Raw genomic sequence first — 21,740 nt, 5'->3', positions numbered from 1 at the left:
TTGTCCCATTGTGTCCAGGGATGTTCAGGTTAGGGTGGATTGTCCATGCTAAATTGTCCCATAATGTCCAGGCATGTGCAGGTTAGGGTGGATTGGCCATGCTAAATTGTCCCATAGTGCCCAGGGATGTGCAGGTTAGGGTGGATTGGCCATTCTAAATTGTCCCATAGTGCCCAGGGATGTGCAGGTTAGGGTGGATTGGCCATGTTAAATTGTCCCATACTGTCCAGGGATGTGCAGGTTAGGGTGGTTTGGCCATGCTAAATTGTCCCATACTGTCCAGGGATGTCCAGGTTAGGGTGGATTGTCCATGATAAATTGTCCCATAGTGTCCATGGATGTGCAGGTTAGGGTGGATTGGCCATGCTAAATTGTCCCATAGTGCCCTGGGATATGCAGGTTCGGGTCGATTGGCGATGCTAAATTGTCCTGTAGTGCCCAGGGATGTGCAGGTTAGGGTGGATTGGCCGTGCTAAATTGTCCCTTAGTGTCCAGGCATGTGCACGTTAGTGAGGATCGGCCATGCTACATTGTCCCGTAGTGTCCAGAGATGTGCAGGTTAGGATGGATTGTCCATGCTAAATTTTCCCGTAGTGCCCACGGATGTGCAGGTTAAGGTGGATTGGCCATGCTAAATTGTCCCATACTGTCCAGGGATGGAAAGGTTAGGGTGGATTGGCCATGCTAAATTGTCCCATAGTGCCCAGGGATGTGTTGGTTAGGGGGGATTGGCCGTGCAAAATTGTCCTGTCGAGCCCAGGGATGTGCAGGTTTGGGTGGATTGGCCATGCTAAATTGTCCCATAATGTCCAGGCATGTGCAGGTTAGGGTGGATTGGCCATGCTAAATTGTCCCATACTGTCCAGGGATGTGCAGGTTAGGGTGGATTGGCCATGCTAAATTGTCCCATAGTGCCCAGGGATGTGCAGGTTAGGGTGGATTGGCCATGCTAAATTGTCCCATAATGTCCAGGCATGTGCAGGTTAGGGTGGATTGGCCATGCTAAATTGTCCCATAGTGCCCAGGGATGTACAGGTTAGGGTGGATTGGCCATGCTAAATTGTCCCATAGTGCACAGGGATGTGCAGGTTAGGGTGGATTGGCCATGTTAAATTGTCCCATACTGTCCAGGGATGTGCAGGTTAGGGTGGATTGGTCATGCTAAATTGTCCCCGAGTGCCCAGGGATGTGCAGGTTTGGATGGATTGGCCATGCTAAATTGTCCTGTAGTGCCCAGGGATGTGCAGGTTTGGGTGGATTGGCCATGCTAAATTGTCCCGTAGTGCCTAGGGATGTGCAGGTTAGGGTGGATTGGCCGTGCTAAATTGTCCCGTAGTGCCCAGGGATGTGCAGGTTAGGGTGGATTGGCTATGTTAAATTGTCCCATACTGTCCAGGGATGTGCAGGTTAGGGTGGATTGGCCATGCTAAATTGTCCCATAATGTCCAGGCATGTGCAGGTTAGGGTGGATTGGCCATGCTAAATTGTCCCATAGTGCCCAGGGATGTGCAGGTTAGGGTGGATTGGCCATTCTAAATTGTCCCATAGTGCCCAGGGATGTGCAGGTTAGGGTGGATTGGCTATGTTAAATTGTCCCATACTGTCCAGGGATGTGCAGGTTAGGGTGGATTGGCCATGCTAAATTGTCCCATACTGTCCAGGGATGTCCAGGTTAGGGTGGATTGTCCATGCTAAATTGTCCCATAGTGCCCTGGGATATGCAGGTTCGGGTCGATTGGCGATGCTAAATTGTCCTGTAGAGCCCAGGGATGTGCAGGTTAGGGTGGATAGGCCATGCTAAATTGTCCATAGTGCCCTGGGATATGCAGGTTCGGGTCGAATGGCCATGCTAAATTGTCCTGTAGTGCCCAGGGATGTGCAGGTTAGGGTGGATTGGCCGTGCTAAATTGTCCCTTAGTGTCCAGGCATGTGCACGTTAGTGAGGATCGGCCATGCTACATTGTCCCGTAGTGTCCAGAGATGTGCAGGTTAGGATGGATTGTCCATGCTAAATTTTCCCGTAGTGCCCACGGATGTGCAGGTTAAGGTGGATTGGCCATGCTAAATTGTCCCATACTGTCCAGGGATGGAAAGGTTAGGGTGGATTGGCCATGCTAAATTGTCCCATAGTGCCCAGGGATGTGTTGGTTAGGGGGGATTGGCCGTGCAAAATTGTCCTGTCGAGCCCAGGGATGTGCAGGTTTGGGTGGATTGGCCATGCTAAATTGTCCCATAGTCCCCTGGGATATGCAGGTTCGGGTCGATTGGCGATGCTAAATTGTCCTGTGGAGCCCAGGGATGTGCAGGTTAGGGTGCATTGGCCTTGCTAAATTGCCCCATAGTGCACAGGGATGTACAGGTTAGGGTGGATTGGCCATGCTAAATTGACCCATAGTGCCCTGCGATATGCAGGTTCGGGTCGATTGGCCATGCTAAATTGTCCCGTGGTCCCCAGGGATGTGCAGGTTAGGGTGACCTGGCCAAGCTAAATTGTCCCGTGGTCCCCAGGGATGTGCAGGTTAGGGTGGATTGGCCATGCTAAATTGTCCTGTAGTGTCCAGGGATGTGCAGGTTAGGGTGGATTGGCCGTGCTAAATTGTCCCGTAGTGCCCAGGGATGTGCAGGTTAGGGTGGATTGGCCGTGCTAAATTGTCCCGTAGTGCCCAGGGATGTGCAGGTTAGGGTGGATTGGCCGTGCTAAATTGTCCCATAGTGCCCCAGGGATGTGCAGGTTAGGGTGGATTGGCCGTGCTAAATTGTCCCGTAGTGCCCAGGGATGTGCAGGTTAGGGTGGATTGGCCATGCTAAATTGTCCCGTAGTGCCCAGGGATGTGCAGGTTAGAGTGGATTGGCCATGCTAAATTGTCCCGTAGTGCCCCAGGGATGTGCAGGTCAGGGTGGATTGGCCATGCTAAATTGTCCCATACTGTCCAGGGATGTGCAGGTTAGGGTGGATTGGCCATGCTAAATTGTCCCATAGTGCCCAGGGATGTGCAGGTTAGGGTGGATTGGCCATGCTAAATTGTCCCATAATGTCCAGGGATGTGCAGGTTAGGGTGGATTGGCCATGCTAAATTGTCCCATAGTGCCCAGGGATGTACAGGTTAGGGTGGATTGGCCATGCTAAATTTTCCCATAGTGCCCAGGGATGTGCAGGTTAGGGTGGATTGGCCATGCTAAATTGTCCCATACTGTCCAGGGATGTGCAGGTTAGGGTGGATTGGTCATGCTAAATTGTCCCCGAGTGCCCAGGGATGTGCAGGTTTGGATGGATTGGCCATGCTAAATTGTCCCATAGTGCACAGGGATGTACAGGTTAGGGTGGATTGGCCATGCTAAATTGACCCATAGTGCCCTGCGATATGCAGGTTCGGGTCGATTGGCCGTGCTAAATTGTCCCGTGGTCCCCAGGGATGTGCAGGTTAGGGTGACTTGGCCATGCTAAATTGTCCCGTGGTCCCCAGGGATGTGCAGGTTAGGATGAATTGGCCATGCTAAATTGTCCCATAATGTCCAGGCATGTGCAGGTTAGGGTGGATTGGCCATGCTAAATTGTCCCATAGTGCCCAGGGATGTACAGGTTAGGGTGGATTGGCCATGCTAAATTGTCCCATAGTGCCCAGGGATGTGCAGGTTAGGGTGGATTGGCCATGTTAAATTGTCCCATACTGTCCAGGGATGTGCAGGTTAGGGTGGATTGGTCATGCTAAATTGTCCCCGAGTGCCCAGGGATGTGCAGGTTTGGATGGATTGGCCATGCTAAATTGTCCTGTAGTGCCCAGGGATGTGCAGGTTTGGGTGGATTGGCCATGCTAAATTGTCCCGTAGTGCCTAGGGATGTGCAGGTTAGGGTGGATTGGCCGTGCTAAATTGTCCCGTAGTGCCCAGGGATGTGCAGGTTAGGGTGGATTGGCCGTGCTAAATTGTCCCATAGTGCCCCAGGGATGTGCTGGTTAGGGTTGATTGGCCATGCTAAATTATCCCATAGTGTCCAGGGTTGTGCAGTTTAGGGTGGATTGGCCATGCTAAATTGTCCCATTGTGTCCAGGGATGTCCAGGTTAGGGTGGATTGTCCATGCTAAATTGTCCCATAATGTCCAGGCATGTGCAGGTTAGGGTGGATTGGCCATGCTAAATTGTCCCGTAGTGCCCAGGGATGTGCAGGTTAGGGTGGATTGGCCATTCTAAATTGTCCCATAGTGCCCAGGGATGTGCAGGTTAGGGTGGATTGGCCATGTTAAATTGTCCCATACTGTCCAGGGATGTGCAGGTTAGGGTGGATTGGCCATGCTAAATTGTCCCATAGTGCCCAGGGATGTACAGGTTAGGGTGGATTGGCCATGCTAAATTGTCCCGTAGTGCCCAGGGATGTACAGGTTAGGGTGGATTGGCCATGCTAAATTGTCCCATAGTGCCCAGGGATGTACAGGTTAGGGTGGATTGGCCATGCTAAATTGTCCCATAGTGCCCAGGGATGTGCAGGTTAGGGTGGATTGGCCATGCTAAATTGTCCCATACTGTCCAGGGATGTCCAGGTTAGGGTGGATTGTCCATGCTTAATTGTCCCGTGGTGCCCAGGGATGTGCAGGTTAGGGTGGATTGGCCATGCTAAATTGTCCCATAGTGCCCTGGGATATGCAGGTTCGGGTCGATTGGCGATGCTAAATTGTCCTGTTGAGCCCAGGGATGTGCAGGTTAGGGTGGATAGGCCATGCTAAATTGTCCATAGTGCCCTGGGATATGCAGGTTCGGGTCGAATGGCCATGCTAAATTGTCCTGTAGTGCCCAGGGATGTGCAGGTTAGGGTGGATTGGCCGTGCTAAATTGTCCCTTAGTGTCCAGGCATGTGCACGTTAGTGAGGATCGGCCATGCTACATTGTCCCGTAGTGTCCAGAGATGTGCAGGTTAGGGTGGATAGGCCATGCTAAATTGTCCCGTCGTGCCCAGGGATGTGCAGGTTAGGATGGATTGTCCATGCTAAATTTTCCCGTAGTGCCCACGGATGTGCAGGTTAAGGTGGATTGGCCATGCTAAATTGTCCCATACTGTCCAGGGATGGAAAGGTTAGGGTGGATTGGCCATGCTAAATTGTCCCATAGTGCCCAGGGATGTGTTGGTTAGGGGGGATTGGCCGTGCAAAATTGTCCTGTCGAGCCCAGGGATGTGCAGGTTTGGGTGGATTGGCCATGCTAAATTGTCCCATAGTCCCCTGGGATATGCAGGTTCGGGTCGATTGGCGATGCTAAATTGTCCTGTGGAGCCCAGGGATGTGCAGGTTAGGGTGGATTGGCCATGCTAAATTGCCCCATAGTGCACAGGGATGTACAGGTTAGGGTGGATTGGCCATGCTAAATTGACCCATAGTGCCCTGCGATATGCAGGTTCGGGTCGATTGGCCATGCTAAATTGTCCCGTGGTCCCCAGGGATGTGCAGGTTAGGGTGACCTGGCCAAGCTAAATTGTCCCGTGGTCCCCAGGGATGTGCAGGTTAGGGTGGATTGGCCATGCTAAATTGTCCTGTAGTGTCCAGGGATGTGCAGGTTAGGGTGGATTGGCCGTGCTAAATTGTCCCGTAGTGCCCAGGGATGTGCAGGTTAGGGTGGATTGGCCGTGCTAAATTGTCCCGTAGTGCCCAGGGATGTGCAGGTTAGGGTGGATTGGCCGTGCTAAATTGTCCCATAGTGCCCCAGGGATGTGCAGGTTAGGGTGGATTGGCCGTGCTAAATTGTCCCGTAGTGCCCAGGGATGTGCAGTTTAGGGTGGATTGGCCATGCTAAATTGTCCCGTAGTGCCCAGGGATGTGCAGGTTAGGGTGGATTGGCCATGCTAAATTGTCCCGTAGTGCCCCAGGGATGTGCAGGTCAGGGTGGATTGGCCATGCTAAATTGTCCCATACTGTCCAGGGATGTGCAGGTTAGGGTGGATTGGCCATGCTAAATTGTCCCATAGTGCCCAGGGATGTGCAGGTTAGGGTGGATTGGCCATGCTAAATTGTCCCATAATGTCCAGGCATGTGCAGGTTAGGGTGGATTGGCCATGCTAAATTGTCCCATAGTGCCCAGGGATGTACAGGTTAGGGTGGATTGGCCATGCTAAATTGTCCCATAGTGCCCAGGGATGTGCAGGTTAGGGTGGATTGGCCATGTTAAATTGTCCCATACTGTCCAGGCATGTGCAGGTTAGGGTGGATTGGCCATGCTAAATTGTCCCATAGTGCCCAGGGATGTACAGGTTAGGGTGGATTGGCCATGCTAAATTGTCCCATAGTGCCCAGGGATGTGCAAGTTAGGGTGGATTGGCCATGTTAAATTGTCCCATACTGTCCAGGGATGTGCAGGTTAGGGTGGATTGGTCATGCTAAATTGTCCCCGAGTGCCCAGGGATGTGCAGGTTTGGATGGATTGGCCATGCTAAATTGTCCTGTAGTGCCCAGGGATGTGCAGGTTTGGGTGGATTGGACATGCTAAATTGTCCCGTAGTGCCTAGGGATGTGCAGGTTAGGGTGGATTGGCCGTGCTAAATTGTCCCGTAGTGCCCAGGGATGTGCAGGTTAGGGTGGATTGGCCATGCTAAATTGTCCCATAGTGCCCCAGGGATGTGCTGGTTTGGGTTGATTGGCGATGCTAAATTATCCCATAGTGTCCAGGGTTGTGCAGTTTAGGGTGGATTGGCCATGCTAAATTGTCCCATTGTGTCCAGGGATGTGCAGGTTAGGGTGGATTGGCCATGCTAAATTGTCCCATAGTGCCCCAGGGATGTGCTGGTTTGGGTTGATTGGCGATGCTAAATTATCCCATAATGTCCAGGCATGTGCAGGTTAGGGTGGATTGGCCATGCTACATTGTCCCGTAGTGTCCAGAGATGTGCAGGTTAGGGTGGATAGGCCATGCTAAATTGTCCCGTCGTGCCCAGGGATGTGCAGGTTAGGATGGATTGTCCATGCTAAATTTTCCCGTAGTGCCCACGGATGTGCAGGTTAAGGTGGATTGGCCATGCTAAATTGTCCCATACTGTCCAGGGATGGAAAGGTTAGGGTGGATTGGCCATGCTAAATTGTCCCATAGTGCCCAGGGATGTGTTGGTTAGGGGGGATTGGCCGTGCAAAATTGTCCTGTCGAGCCCAGGGATGTGCAGGTTTGGGTGGATTGGCCATGCTAAATTGTCCCATAGTCCCCTGGGATATGCAGGTTCGGGTCGATTGGCGATGCTAAATTGTCCTGTGGAGCCCAGGGATGTGCAGGTTAGGGTGCATTGGCCTTGCTAAATTGCCCCATAGTGCACAGGGATGTACAGGTTAGGGTGGATTGGCCATGCTAAATTGACCCATAGTGCCCTGCGATATGCAGGTTCGGGTCGATTGGCCATGCTAAATTGTCCCGTGGTCCCCAGGGATGTGCAGGTTAGGGTGACCTGGCCAAGCTAAATTGTCCCGTGGTCCCCAGGGATGTGCAGGTTAGGGTGGATTGGCCATGCTAAATTGTCCTGTAGTGTCCAGGGATGTGCAGGTTAGGGTGGATTGGCCGTGCTAAATTGTCCCGTAGTGCCCAGGGATGTGCAGGTTAGGGTGGATTGGCCGTGCTAAATTGTCCCGTAGTGCCCAGGGATGTGCAGGTTAGGGTGGATTGGCCGTGCTAAATTGTCCCATAGTGCCCCAGGGATGTGCAGGTTAGGGTGGATTGGCCGTGCTAAATTGTCCCGTAGTGCCCAGGGATGTGCAGGTTAGGGTGGATTGGCCATGCTAAATTGTCCCGTAGTGCCCAGGGATGTGCAGGTTAGGGTGGATTGGCCATGCTAAATTGTCCCGTAGTGCCCCAGGGATGTGCAGGTCAGGGTGGATTGGCCATGCTAAATTGTCCCGTAGTGCCCAGGGATGTGCACGTTAGGGTGGTTTGGCCATGCTAAATTGTCCCATAGTGCCCAGGGATGTGCAGGTTAGGGTGGATTGGCCATGCTAAATTGTCCCATAGTGCCCAGGGATGTGCAGGTTAGGGTGGATTGGCCATGCTAAATTGTCCCATAATGTCCAGGCATGTGCAGGTTAGGGTGGATTGGCCATGCTAAATTGTCCCATAGTGCCCAGGGATGTACAGGTTAGGGTGGATTGGCCATGCTAAATTGTCCCATAGTGCCCAGGGATGTGCAGGTTAGGGTGGATTGGCCATGTTAAATTGTCCCATACTGTCCAGGCATGTGCAGGTTAGGGTGGATTGGCCATGCTAAATTGTCCCATACTGTCCAGGGATGTGCAGGTTAGGGTGGATTGGTCATGCTAAATTGTCCCCGAGTGCCCAGGGATGTGCAGGTTTGGATGGATTGGCCATGCTAAATTGTCCTGTAGTGCCCAGGGATGTGCAGGTTTGGGTGGATTGGACATGCTAAATTGTCCCGTAGTTACCCAGGGATGTGCAGGTCAGGGTGGATTAGCCATGCTAAATTGTCCCATAGTGCCCCAGGGATGTGCTGGTTTGGGTTGATTGGCGATGCTAAATTATCCCATAGTGTCCAGGGTTGTGCAGTTTAGGGTGGATTGGCCATGCTAAATTGTCCCATTGTGTCCAGGGATGTCCAGGTTAGGGTGGATTGTCCATGCTAAATTGTCCCATAATGTCCAGGCATGTGCAGGTTAGGGTGGATTGGCCATGCTACATTGTCCCGTAGTGTCCAGAGATGTGCAGGTTAGGGTGGATAGGCCATGCTAAATTGTCCCGTCGTGCCCAGGGATGTGCAGGTTAGGATGGATTGTCCATGCTAAATTTTCCCGTAGTGCCCACGGATGTGCAGGTTAAGGTGGATTGGCCATGCTAAATTGTCCCATACTGTCCAGGGATGGAAAGGTTAGGGTGGATAGGCCATGCTAAATTGTCCCGTCGTGCCCAGGGATGTGCAGGTTAGGATGGATTGTCCATGCTAAATTTTCCCGTAGTGCCCACGGATGTGCAGGTTAAGGTGGATTGGCCATGCTAAATTGTCCCATACTGTCCAGGGATGGAAAGGTTAGGGTGGATTGGCCATGCTAAATTGTCCCATAGTGCCCAGGGATGTGTTGGTTAGGGGGGATTGGCCGTGCAAAATTGTCCTGTCGAGCCCAGGGATGTGCAGGTTTGGGTGGATTGGCCATGCTAAATTGTCCCGTAGTGCCCCAGGGATGTGCAGGTCAGGGTGGATTGGCCATGCTAAATTGTCCCATACTGTCCAGGGATGTGCAGGTTAGGGTGGATTGGCCGTGCTAAATTGTCCCATTAATGTCCAAGGATGTGCAGGTTCGGGTGGATTGGCCGTGCTAAATTGTCCAGTAGTGCCCAGGGATGTGCATTTTAGGGTGGATTGGCCATGCTAAATTGTCCCGTAGAGCCCAGGGATGTGCAGGTTTGGGTGGATTGGCCATGCTAAATTGTCCTGTCGAGCCCAGAGATGTGAAGGTTTGGTTGGATTGGCCATGCTAAATTGCCCCGTAGTGCCCAGGGATGTTCAGGTTAGGGTGGATTGGCCATGCTAAATTGTCCTAAAGTGCCCAGTGATGTGCAGGTTAGGGTGGATTGGCCATGCTAAATTGCCCCGTAGTGGCCAGTGATGTGCATGTTAGGTGTGGTTGGCCGTGCTGTGGTGCCCTGGGATGTACAGGTTAGGGTGGATTGGCCATGCTAAATTGCCCCGCAGTGCCCAGGGATGTACAGGTTAGGGTGGATTGGCCATGCTAAATTGTCCTGAAGTGCCCAGTGATGTGCAGGTTAGGGTGGATTGGCCATGCTAAATTTTCCCATAGTGCCCAGGGATGTGCAGGTTAGGGGGTATTGGCCATGCTAAATTGTCCCGTAGTGCCCAGGGATGTGCAGGTTAGGGTGGATTGGCCATGCTAAATTGTCCCATAGTGCCCAGGGATGTGCAGGTTAGGGTGGATTGGCCATGCTAAATTGTCACATACTGTCCAGGCATGTGCAGGTTAGGGTGGATTGGCCATGCTAAATTTTCCCATAGTGCCCAGGGATGTGCAGGTCAGGGTGGATTGGCCATGTTAAATTGTCCCATACTGTCCAGGGATGTGCAGGTTAGGGTGGATTGGCCATGCTAAATTGTCCCATACTGTCCAGGCATGTGCAGGTTAGGGTGGATTGGCCATGCTAAATTGTCCCGTAGTGCCCAGGGATGTGCAGGTTAGGGTGGATTGGCCATGCTTAATTGTCCCGTGGTGCCCAGGGATGTGCAGGTTAGGGTGGATTGGCCATGCTAAATTGTCCCGTAGTGCCCAGGGATGTGCAGGTTAGGGTGGATTGGCCATGCTAAATTGTCCCGTAGTGCCCAGGGACGTGCAGGTTAGGGTGGATTGGCCATGCTAAATTGTCCCGTGGTGCCCAGGGATGTGCAGGTTAGGGTGGATTGGCCATGCTAAATTGTCCCGTGGTGCCAAGGGATGTGCAGGTTAGGGTGGATTGGCCATGCTAAATTGTCCAACACTGTCCAGGGATGTGCAGGTTAGGGTGGATTGGCCATTTTAAATTGTCCCATACTGTCCAGGGATGTGCAGTTTAGGGTGGATTGGCCATGCTGAATTGTCCCATAGTGCCCAGGGATGTGTAGGTTAGGGTGGATTTTCCATGCTAAATTGTCCAGTAGTGTCCCGCGATGTGCATGTTAGGGTGGTTCGGCCATGCTAAATTGTCCTGTAGTGCCCAGGGATGAGCAGGTGAGGGTGGATTGGCCATGCTAAATTGTCCCTTAGTGTCCAGGCATGTGCACGTTAGTGAGGATCGGCCATGCTAAATTGTCCCATAGTGTCCAGGGTTGTGCAGGTTAGGGTGGATAGGCCATGCTAAATTGTCCCGTCGTGCCCACGGATGTGCAGGTTAAGGTGGATTGGCCATGCTAAATTGTCCCATACTGTCCAGGGATGGAAAGGTTAGGGTGGATTGGCCATGCTAAATTGTCCCATAGTGCCCAGGGATGTGTTGGTTAGGGGGGATTGGCCATGCTAAATTGTCCTGTAGAGCCCAGGGATGTGCAGGTTTGGGTGGATTGGCCATGCCAAATTGTCCCATAGTGCCCTGGGATATGCAGGTTCGGGTCGATTGGCGATGCTAAATTGTCCTGTAGAGCCCAGGGATGTGCAGGTTAGGGTGGATTGGCCTTGCTAAATTGCCCCATAGTGCACAGGGATGTACAGGTTAGGGTGGATTGGCCATGCTAAATTGACCCATAGTGCCCTGCGATATGCAGGTTCGGGTCGATTGGCCATGCTAAATTGTCCCGTGGTCCCCAGGGATGTGCAGGTTAGGGTGACTTGGCCATGCTAAATTGTCCCGTGGTCCCCAGAGATGTGCAGGTTAGGGTGGATTGGCCGTGCTAAATTGTCCCGTAGTGCCCAGGGATGTGCAGGTTAGGATGGATTGTCCATGCTAAATTTTCCCGAAGTGCCCACGGATGTGCAGGTTAAGGTGGATTGGCCATGCTAAATTGTCCCATACTGTCCAGGGATGGAAAGGTTAGGGTGGATTGGCCATGCTAAATTGTCCCATAGTGCCCAGGGATGTGTTGGTTAGGGGGGATTGGCCATGCTAAATTGTCCTGTCGAGCCCAGGGATGTGCAGGTTTGGGTGGATTGGCCATGCTAAATTGTCCCATAGAGCCCTGGGATATGCAGGTTCGGGTCGATTGGCGATGCTAAATTGTCCTGTAGAGCCCAGGGATGTGCAGGTTAGGGTGGATTGGCCTTGCTAAATTGCCCCATAGTGCATAGGGATGTACAGGTTAGGGTGGATTGGCCATGCTAAATTGACCCATAGTGCCCTGCAATATGCAGGTTCGGGTCGATTGGCCATGCTAAATTGTCCCGTGGTCCCCAGGGATGTGCAGGTTAGGGTGACTTGGCCATGCTAAATTGTCCCGTGGTCCCCAGAGATGTGCAGGTTAGGGTGGATTGGCCATGCTAAATTGTCCCATAGTGTCCAGGGATGTGCAGGTTAGGGTGGATTGGCCATGCTAAATTGTCCCATAGTGTCCAGGGATGTGCAGGTTAGGGTGGATTGGCCATGCTAAATTGTCCCGTAGTGCCCAGGGATGTGCAGGTTAGGGTGGATTAGCCGTGCTAAATTGTCCCATAGTGCCCCAGGGATGTGCAGGTTAGGGTGGATTGGCCATGCTAAATTGTCCCGTAGTGCCCAGGGATGTGCAGGTTAGGGTGGAATGGCCATGCTAAATTGTCCCGTAGTGCCCCAGGGATGTGCAGGTTAGGGTGCATTGGCCATGCTAAATTGTCCCATAGTGCCCAGGGATGTGTAGGTTAGGGTGGATAGGCCATGCTAAATTGTCCCATAGTGCCCAGGGATGTGTAGGTTAGGGTGGATTGGCCATGCTAAATAGTCCCATAGTGTCCAGGGATGTGCAGGTGAGGGTGAATTGACCATGCTAAATTATCCCGTAGTGCCCAGGGATGTGTTGGTTTGGGTGGATTGGCCATGCTAAATTGTCCCGTAGTGCCCAGGGATGTGCAGGTTTGAATGGATTGGCCATGCTAAATTGTCCCGGAGACCCCCGAGATGTGCAGGTTAGGGTGGATTGGCCATGCTAAATTGTCCCATCGTGTCCCGGGATGTGCAGGTTAGGGTGGATTGGCCATGCTAAATTGCCCTGCACTGCCTAGGGATGTGCAGGTTAGGGAGGATTGGCCATGCTAAATTGTCCCATACTGTCTAGGGATGGGCAGGTTAGGGTGGATTGGCCATGCTAAATTGTCCCGTAGTGCCCAGGGATGTGCAGGTTAGGGTGGATTGGCCATGCTAAATTGCCCCGCAGTGCCCAGTGATGTACAGGTTAGGGTGGATTGGCCATGCTAAATTGTCCTAAAGTGCCCAGTGATGTGCAGGTTAGGGTGGATTGGCCATGCTAAATTTTCCCATAGTACCCAGGGATGTGCAGGTTAGGGGGTATTGGCCATGCTAAATTGTCCCGTAGTGCCCAGGGATGTGCAGGTTAGGGTGGATTGGCCATGTTAAATTGTCCCGTAGTGCCCAGGGATGTGCAGGTTAGGGTGGATTGGCCATGCTAAATTGTCCCGTAGTGCCCAGGGATGTGCAGGTTAGGGTGGATTGTCCATGCTAAATTTTCCCATAGTGCCCAGGGAAGTACAGGTTAGGGTGGATTGGCCATGCTAAATTGTCCCATAGTGCCCAGGGTTGTGCAGGTTAGGGGTAATTGGCCATGCTAAATTGTCCCATAGTGTCCAGGGATGTACAGGTTAGGGTGGATTGTCCATGCTAAATTGTCCCGTAGTGCCCAGGGATGTGCAGGTTAGGGTGGATTGGCCATGCTAAATTGTCCAACACTGTCCAGGTTAGGGTGGATTGGCCATGCTAAATTGTCCAACACTGTCCAGGGATGTGCAGGTTAGGGTGGATTGGCCATTTTAAATTGTCCCATACTGTCCAGGGATGTGCAGGTTAGCGTGGATTGGCCATGCTAAATTGTCCCATACTGTCCAGGGATGTCCAGGTTAGGGTGGATTGTCCATGCTAAATTGTCCTGTAGTGTCCAGGGATGTGCAGGTTAGGGTGGATTGGCCATGCTAAATTGTCCCATACAGTCCAGGGATGTCCAGGTTAGGGTGGATTGTCCATGTTAAATTGTCCCATACTGTCCAGGGATGTGCAGGTTAGGGTGGAATGTCCATGCTAAATTGTCCCATACTGTCCAGGGATGTGCAGGTTAGGGTGGATTGGTCATGCTAAATTGTCCCATAATGTCCAGGCATGTGCAGGTTAGGGTGGATTGGTCATGCTAAATTGTCCCATAATGTCCAGGCATGTGCAGGTTAGGGTGGATTGGCCATGCTAAATTGTCCCATACTGTCCAGGGATGTGCAGGTTAGGATGGATTGGCCATGCTAAATTGTCCCATAGTGCCCAGGGATGTGCAGGTTAGGGTGGATTGGCCATGCTAAATTGTCCCATAATGTCCAGGATTGTGCAGGTTAGGGTGGATTGGCCATGCTAAATTGTCCCATAGTGCCCAGGGATGTGCAGGTTAGGGTGGATTGGCCATGCTAAATTGTCCCATAGTGCCCAGGGATGTGCAGGTTAGGGTGGATTGGCCATGTTAAATTGTCCCATACTGTCCAGGGATGTGCAGGTTAGGGTGGATTGGCCATGCTAAATTGTCCCATGCTGTCCAGGTTAGGGTGGATTGGCCATGCTAAATTGTCCTAAAGTGCCCAGTGATGTGCAGGTTAGGGTGGATTGGCCATGCTAAATTGTCCCGTAGTGCCCAGGGATATGCAGGTTAGGGTGGATTGGCCATGCTAAATTGTCCCGTAGTGCCCAGGGATGTGCAGGTTAGGGTGGATTGGCCATGTTAAATTGTCCCGTAGTGCCCAGGGATGTGCAGGTTAGGGTGGATTGGCCATGCTAAATTGTCCCGTAGTGCCCAGGGATGTACAGGTTAGGGTGGATTGGCCATGCTAAATTGTCCCATCGTGTCCCGGGATGTGCATGTTAGGGTGGATTGGCCATGCTAAATTGCCCTGCACTGCCCAGGGATGTGCAGGTTAGGGTGGATTGGCCATGCTAAATTTTCCCATAGTGCCCAGGGATGTGCAGGTTAGGGGGTATTGGCCATGCTAAATTGTCCTGTAGTGCCCAGGGATGTGCAGGTTAGGGTGGATAGGCCATGCTAAATTGTCCCATAGTGTCCAGGCATGTGCACGTTAGTGAGGATCGGCCATGCTAAATTGTCCCATAGTGTCCAGGGTTGTGCAGGTTAGGGTGGATTGGCCATGCTACATTGTCCCGTAGTGCCCAGGGATGTGCAGGTTAGGATGGATTGTCCATGCTAAATTTTCCCGTAGTGCCCACGGATGTGCAGGTTAGGATGGATTGTCCATGCTAAATTTTCCCGTAGCGCCCACGGATGTGCAGGTTAAGGTGGATTGGCCATGCTAAATTGTCCCGTAGTTCCCAGGGATGTGCAGGTTAGGATGGATTGTCCATGCTAAATTTTCCCGTAGTGCCCAGGGATGTGCAGGTTAGGATGGATTGTCCATGCTAAATTTTCCCGTAGTGCCCACGGATGTGCAGGTTAAGGTGGATTGGCCATGCTAAATTGTCCCATATTGTCCAGGGATGGAAAGGTTAGGGTGGATTGGCCATGCTAAATTGTCCCATCGTGCCCAGGGATGTGTTGGTTAGGGGGGATTGGCCATGCTAAATTGTCCCATAGTGTCCAGGGATGTGCAGGTTAGGGCGGATTGGCCATGCTAAATTGTCCTGTAGAGCCCAGGGATGTGCAGGTTAGGGTGGATTGGCCATGCTAAATTGCCCTATAGTGCACAGGGATGTACAGGTTAGGGTGAATTGGCCATGCTAAATTGACCCATAGTGCCCTGCGATATGCAGGTTCGGGTCGATTGGCCATGCTAAATTGTCCCGTGGTCCCCAGGGATGTGCAGGTTAGGGTGACTTGGCCATGCTAAATTGTCCCGTGGTCCCCAGGGATGTGCAGGTTAGGGTGGATTGGCCATGCTAAATTGTCCCATAGTGTCCAGGGATGTGCAGGTTAGGGTGGATTGGCCATGCTAAATTGTCCCATAGTGTCCAGGGATGTGCAGGTTAGGGTGGATTGGCCATGCTAAATTGTCCCATAGTGCCCTGGGATATGCAGGTTCGGGTCGATTGGCGATGCTAAATTGTCCTGTAGAGCCCAGGGATGTGCAGGTTAGGGTGGATTGGCCATGCTAAATTGACCCATAGTGCCCTGCGATATGCAGGTTCGGGTCGATTGGCCATGCTAAATTGTCCCGTGGTCCCCAGGGATGTGCAGGTTAGGGTGACTTGGCCATGCTAAATTGTCCCGTGGTCCCCAGGGATGTGCAGGTTAGGGTGGATTGGCCATGCTAAATTGTCCCGTAGTGCCCTGCGATATGCAGGTTCGGGTCGATTGGCCATGCTAAATTGTCCCGTGGTCCCCAGGGATGTGCAGGTTAGGGTGACTTGGCCATGCTAAATTGTCCCATAGTGCCCAGGAATGTGCAGGTTAGGGTGGATTGGCCATGCTAAATTGTCCCATAGTGTCCAGGGATGTGCAGGTTAGGGTGGATCGGCCATGCTAAATTGTCCCATTAATGTCCAGGGATGTGCAGGTTCGGGTGGATTGGCCGTGCTAAATTGTCCAGTAGAGCCCAGGGATGTGCATTTTAGGGTGGATTGGCCATGCTAAATTGTCCTGTAGAGCCCAGGGATGTGCAGGTTTGGGTGGATTGGCCATGCTAAATTGTCCTGTAGAGCCCAGAGATGTGAAGGTTTGGGTGGATTGGCCATGCTAAATTGCCCCGTAGTGCCCAGGGATGTGCAGGTTAGGGTGGGGTGGCCATGCTAAATTGCCCCGTAGTGGCCAGGGATGTGCAGGTTAGGGGTGGTTGGCCGTGCTAAATTGTCCCGCAGTGCCCAGGGATGTACAGGTTAGGGTGGATTGGCCATGCTAAATTGTCCTAAAGTGCCCAGTGATGTGCAGGTTAGGGTGGATTGGCCATGCTAAATTTTCCCATAGTGCCCAGGGATGTGCAGGTTAGGGGGTATTGGCCATGCTAAATTGTCCCGTAGTGCCCAGGTATGTGCAGGTTAGGGTGGATTGGCCATGCTAAATTGTCCCGTAGTGCCCAGTGATGTGCAGGTTAGGGTGGATTGGCCATGTTAAATTGTCCCATAGTGCCCAGGGATGTGCAGGTTAGGGGGTATTGGCCATGCTAAATTGTCCCATCGTGTCCCGGGATGTGCAGGTTAGGGTGGATTGGCCATGCTAAATTGTCCCATAGTGCATAGTAAATTGGCATTATTGACAATTTAACATGGCCAATCCACCCTAACCTGCACATCCCTGGACACTATGGGACAATTTAGTACGGCCAATCCCCCCTAACCAACACATCCCTGGGCACGATGGGACAATTTAGCATGGCCAATCCACCCTAACCTGCACATCTTTGGACTGTGGGAGGAAACCGGAGGAAACCCACACAGACTCGGGGAGAATGTACAAACTCCACGCAGACAGTCACCCGAGGCTGGAATCGAACCCGGCTCCCTGGTGCTGTGTGACAGCTGTGCTGACCACTGAGCCACCGTGTCACTTCTCTGTTTCTCTCTCTGACCGTTCCGTAGCGCAATCCCATCATCCCCTTCCCTTTTTCTAATTTCTACCTCTATTTTTACACTGGACGATAGTTCCGAAATATCATGTCTCGGTACAGCGGGAATGTTTTCCTTCGTCAGAAATGCCAGTCCCCCTCTGCGCTTGCCTCACTTTCTATCCTTCCTGTAACATCTTGGAAGGTGGCGATGCCAACCCTGTCCGTCCCTTAGCCACGTTTCTGTCATAGCTGCAACGTCCCAGGGCCATGTTCCTTTCCGTACCCTGAGTTCACCAGCCTTATCTCTCCCGTTGAAGTCAATGCAGTCTAATTCCGACTTGCTCTGGTCTGAGTTTTCGGATTAACCTGCTCTTGTCCGATTCAGCGCCGATCTCGTCGGTCTCTCTATCTGCCCCGCTGCTCAGGATCCCTCCAATCCCTGGCCCCGGCACATCTTCCCACTGGGATGTCGGTCCCTTACCAGTTGGGGAGAAATCCGTTGTTTTTATTTGGGAGCGTACACTGATCCAAGAACATTACACCAGCTCTGATTTACATCGTGTGTACCCTGAGTTCCGTCAGGAAAAGGGAATTGTTACTAGTACAGTTTAGCAAGCTGAGTCAACATGGATGGGTTGGGCTGAATGGCCGGTCTCCCCGCTTTGTGACTCTGTGGTCAACATGGATGGGTTTGGCTGAATGGCCTGTCTCCCTGTTGTATGACTCTATGGTGAACATGGAAGGGTTGGGCTGAATGGCTGGTCTCCCTGCTGTATGACTCTATGGTCAACATGGATGGGTTGGGCTGAATGGCCGGTCTCCCTGCTTTGTGACTCTATGGTCAACATGATGGGTTGGACTGAATGGCCTGTCTCCCTGCTATATGACTCTATGATCAACATGGACAGGTTGGGCTGAATGGCCTGTCTCCCAGCTACGTGATTTTATGGTCAACATGGATGGGTTGGGCTAAATGGCCTGTCTCCTTGCTGTATGACTCTATGGTCTATATCGACTGGTTGGGCTGAATGGCCTGTCTCCCTGCTGTATGACTCTATGGTCAACATGGATGGGTTGGGCTGAATGGCCTCTCTCCCTGCTCTATGACTCTATGGTCAACATGGATGGGTTGGGCCGAATGGCCTCTCTCCCTGCTCTATGACTCTATGGTCAACATGGATGGGTTGGGCTGAATGGCCTGTTTCCCTGCTGTATGACTCTATGGTCAACATGGATGGGTTGGGCTGAATGGCCTCTCTCCGTGCTGTGTGACTCTATGGTCAACATGGATGGGTTGGGCCGAATGGCCTGTCTCCCTGCTGTGTGAATCGATGGTCAACATGGATGGGTTGGGCTGAATGACCTGTTTCCCTGCTGTATGACTCTATGGTCAACATGGATGGGTTGGGCTGAATGGCCTTTTTCCCTGCTGCGTGACACTATGATCAACATGGATAGGTTGGGCTGAATGGCCTCTTTCCCTGCTGTATGACTCTATGGTCAATATGGATGGGTTGGGCTGAATGGCCTTTTTCCCTGCTGCGTGACACTATGATCAACATGGACAGGTTGGGCTGAATGGCCTCTTTCCCTGCTGTATGACTCTATGGTCAATATGGACGGATTGGGCTGAATGGCCTGTTTCCCTGCTGTATGACTCAATGGTCAACATGGATGGTTGGGCTGAATGGCCTGTTTCCCTGCTGTATGACTGTATGGTCAACATAGATGGGTTGGGCCGAATGGCCTTTTTCCCTGCTGTATGACTCTATGGTGAACATCGATGCATTGGGCTGAATGGCCTGTCTCCCTGCTATATGACTGTATGGTCAACATAGATGGGTTGGGCCGAATGGCCTTTTTCCCTGCTGCGTGACACTATGATCAACATGGACAGGTTGGGCTGAATGGCCTGTTTCCCTGCTGTATGACTCTATGGTCTATATCAACTGGTTGGGCTGAATGGCCTGTCTCCCTGCTGTATGACTCTATGGTCAACATGGATGGGTTGGGCCGAATGGCCTCTCTCCCTGCTCTATGACTCTATGGTCAACATGGATGGGTTGGGCTGAATGGCCTGTTTCCCTGCTGTATGACTCTATGGTCAACATGGATGGGTTGGGCTGAATGGCCTGTCTCCCTGCTGTATGACTCTATGGTCAACATGGATGGGTTGGGCTGAATGGCCTGTTTTCCTGCTGTATGACTCTATGGTCAACATGGATGGGTTGGGCCGAATGGCCTCTGTCCCTGCTGTATGACTCTATGGTCAACATGGATGGGTTGGGCTGAATGGCCTGTCTCCCTGCTGTATGACTCTATGGTCAACATGGATGGGTTGGGCCAAGTGGCCTGTTTTCCTGCTGTATGACTCTATGGTCAACATGGATGGGTTGGGCCGAATGGCCTGTTTTCCTGCTATATTACTCTATGGTCAACATGGATGGGTTGGGCTGAATGGCCTGTTTTCCTGCTATATTACTCTATGGTCAACATGGATGGGTTGGGCCGAATGGCCTGTTTTCCTGCTGTATGACTCTATGGTCAACATGGACGGGTTGGGCCGAATGGCCTGTTTTCCTGCTATATTACTCGATGGTCAACATGGACGGGTTGGGCCGAATGGCCTGTTTTCCTGCTGCGTGACTGCACGTTTCTCTCTCTCTCTCTCTCTGGCAGGTTACGGGACGTACCCGGGGCGACGGCGAGGCACCCCCCACCCCCAGACTGTCAGCGTGCCCTGCCCGAGCTGCCAGCGTGAGGTGGACCTGGGCGAGAGGGGTCTCAGCGACCTCTTCCGCAACCTGACCTTGGAGCGTATTGTGGAGCGGTACCGCAACATGGCCGAGCTGGGGGCCGCCGTCCAGTGCCAGCTGTGCAAACCACCCGCGCAGGAGGCCACGAAGGGATGTACTGACTGTCGCGCCAACTACTGCAATGAGTGCTTCAAACTCCACCATCCATGGGGCACCGCCAAGGCACAGCACGAGTACATTGGACCAACCCTGAGCTTCAGGCCCAAGGTCAGACTCTGATTGGCTGCTTCGCTAGTGGAGGGGGGCGGAGGGGCAGAGGCAGGAGTAGGGGGCATCTGGTGTTGAGGACCTCAACCAGTGCCCCTTGATGTTCAATGGCTTCAATGACATCCTGGGCGTTACCACTGAGAGAGAGTCTGTTGCCCCCATAACGTTCAATGGTGTTACCAGAGCCCGCTCCCTCAGCGCTGACCCTCCGACAGTGCCCGCTCCCTCAGCGCTGACCCTCCGACAGTGCCCGCTCCCTCAGCACTGACCCTCCAACAGCACCCGCTCACTCAGCGCTGACCCTCCAACAGCACCCACTCCCTCAGCACTGACCCTCCCACAGTGCCCACTCCCTCAGCACTGACCCTCCCACAGTGCCCACTCCCTCAGCACTGACCCTCCGACAGCGTCCACTCCCTCAGCACAGACCCTCCGACTGCACCTGCTCCCTCAGCACTGACCCTCCCACAGCACCCACTCCCTCAGCACTGACCCTCCGACAGCGCCCACTCCCTCAGCACTGACCCTCCCACAGCACCCACTCCCTCAGCACTGACCCTCCGACAGCGCCCACTCCCTCAGCACTGACCCTCCCACAGCACCCACTCCCTCAGCACTGACCCTCCGACAGCGCCCACTCCCTCAGCTCTGACCCTCCGACAGCACCCACTCCCTCAGCACTGACCCTCCCACAGCACCCACTCCCTCAGCACTGACCCTCCAACAGCGCCCACTCCCTCAGCTCTGACCCTCCGACAGCACCCACTCCCTCAGCACTGACCCTCCCTCAGTGAATGAGTTTTATTGTGAATGTTATCAGTGCTGACTTGGGTACCATGATCCCTTGGTACAGAGTCTTGGTACAAGGCTGAAAAATGAGTAAAACAAAATTTAAATATTACCGTCCTGACTATAAAGAGGGCAAGTTAGCTCCATCTCCCCCTCCCTCCCCCGCCCCTCCTCTTCCTGCCCCCTCCTCTCCTCTCTCTCTCCCCTCTTCCCCCTCCCCTCCTCTCGCTCCCCTTCCTCTCTCTCTACCCCACTCCTCTCTTTGTCTCCCCCCTCACTCCTTTACTCCCCTCTGCTTCCCTCTCTCTCCCCCGTTCTCTCTCTCCCCCCCTCTCTCTCTCTCTACCCACCTCATCTCTCCTCCTCTCCACCCTCCCTCTCTTCCCACTCTCTCTCTCCCCTTCCTCTCTCCCCCAACTCCTCTCTATCTGTCTCTGTGTCACCCCCCCACCCCCTCTTCCTCTCTCTCTCCCCCCTCCTCTCTCTCTCTCCCCTTGCTCTCTCTCTCTCCCCCCTCTCTTCCCACACACTCTCTCTCTCCCCCTCTCCCTCCCCGCTACACCTCTCTATCTATCTCTCTCTCTACCCAACCTTTCTCTACCCCTCTCTATTTCTCTCTCCATCTCATCTTTCTCTCTCCCCTCCTCTCTATCTCTGCCCTCCCCTCTCTCACCTCACTCCTTCTCTCTCTCTCTCCCAAGCGCTCTCTCCCCTCCTCTCTCTCTCTCTCCCCCTCCCCAATCTCTCTCCCCCTCTCTCTCCCCCCTCTCTCTATGCCCCTCCCCAAACTCTCTCCCCCTCTCTCTCCCCCCCTCTC

General features: G+C 52.9%; 1 protein-coding gene across 1 annotated transcript in view; it reads left to right on the top strand.

The window, feature by feature from the left end:
* LOC148135329 (tripartite motif-containing protein 46-like) overlaps positions 1 to 21,740 on the top strand; it is a 208,591-nt gene that overhangs the window by 102,629 nt on the left and 84,222 nt on the right. Inside the window, exon 3 of the mRNA XM_087985125.1 lies at positions 19,791 to 20,134. Within this exon, the coding sequence (XP_087841251.1) occupies positions 19,791 to 20,134 (344 nt within the window). The remainder of the gene's footprint in view (positions 1 to 19,790; positions 20,135 to 21,740) is intronic.

The sequence above is a fragment of the Chiloscyllium plagiosum genome, unplaced genomic scaffold, assembly GCF_037043375.1.
Source record: "Chiloscyllium plagiosum isolate Xiang-an unplaced genomic scaffold, Cpla_swu_hap1 HiC_scaffold_50, whole genome shotgun sequence".
In the NCBI taxonomy this organism is placed as follows: Eukaryota; Metazoa; Chordata; class Chondrichthyes; order Orectolobiformes; family Hemiscylliidae; genus Chiloscyllium; species Chiloscyllium plagiosum.
This window is presented reverse-complemented; position numbering and strand designations above follow the sequence as displayed.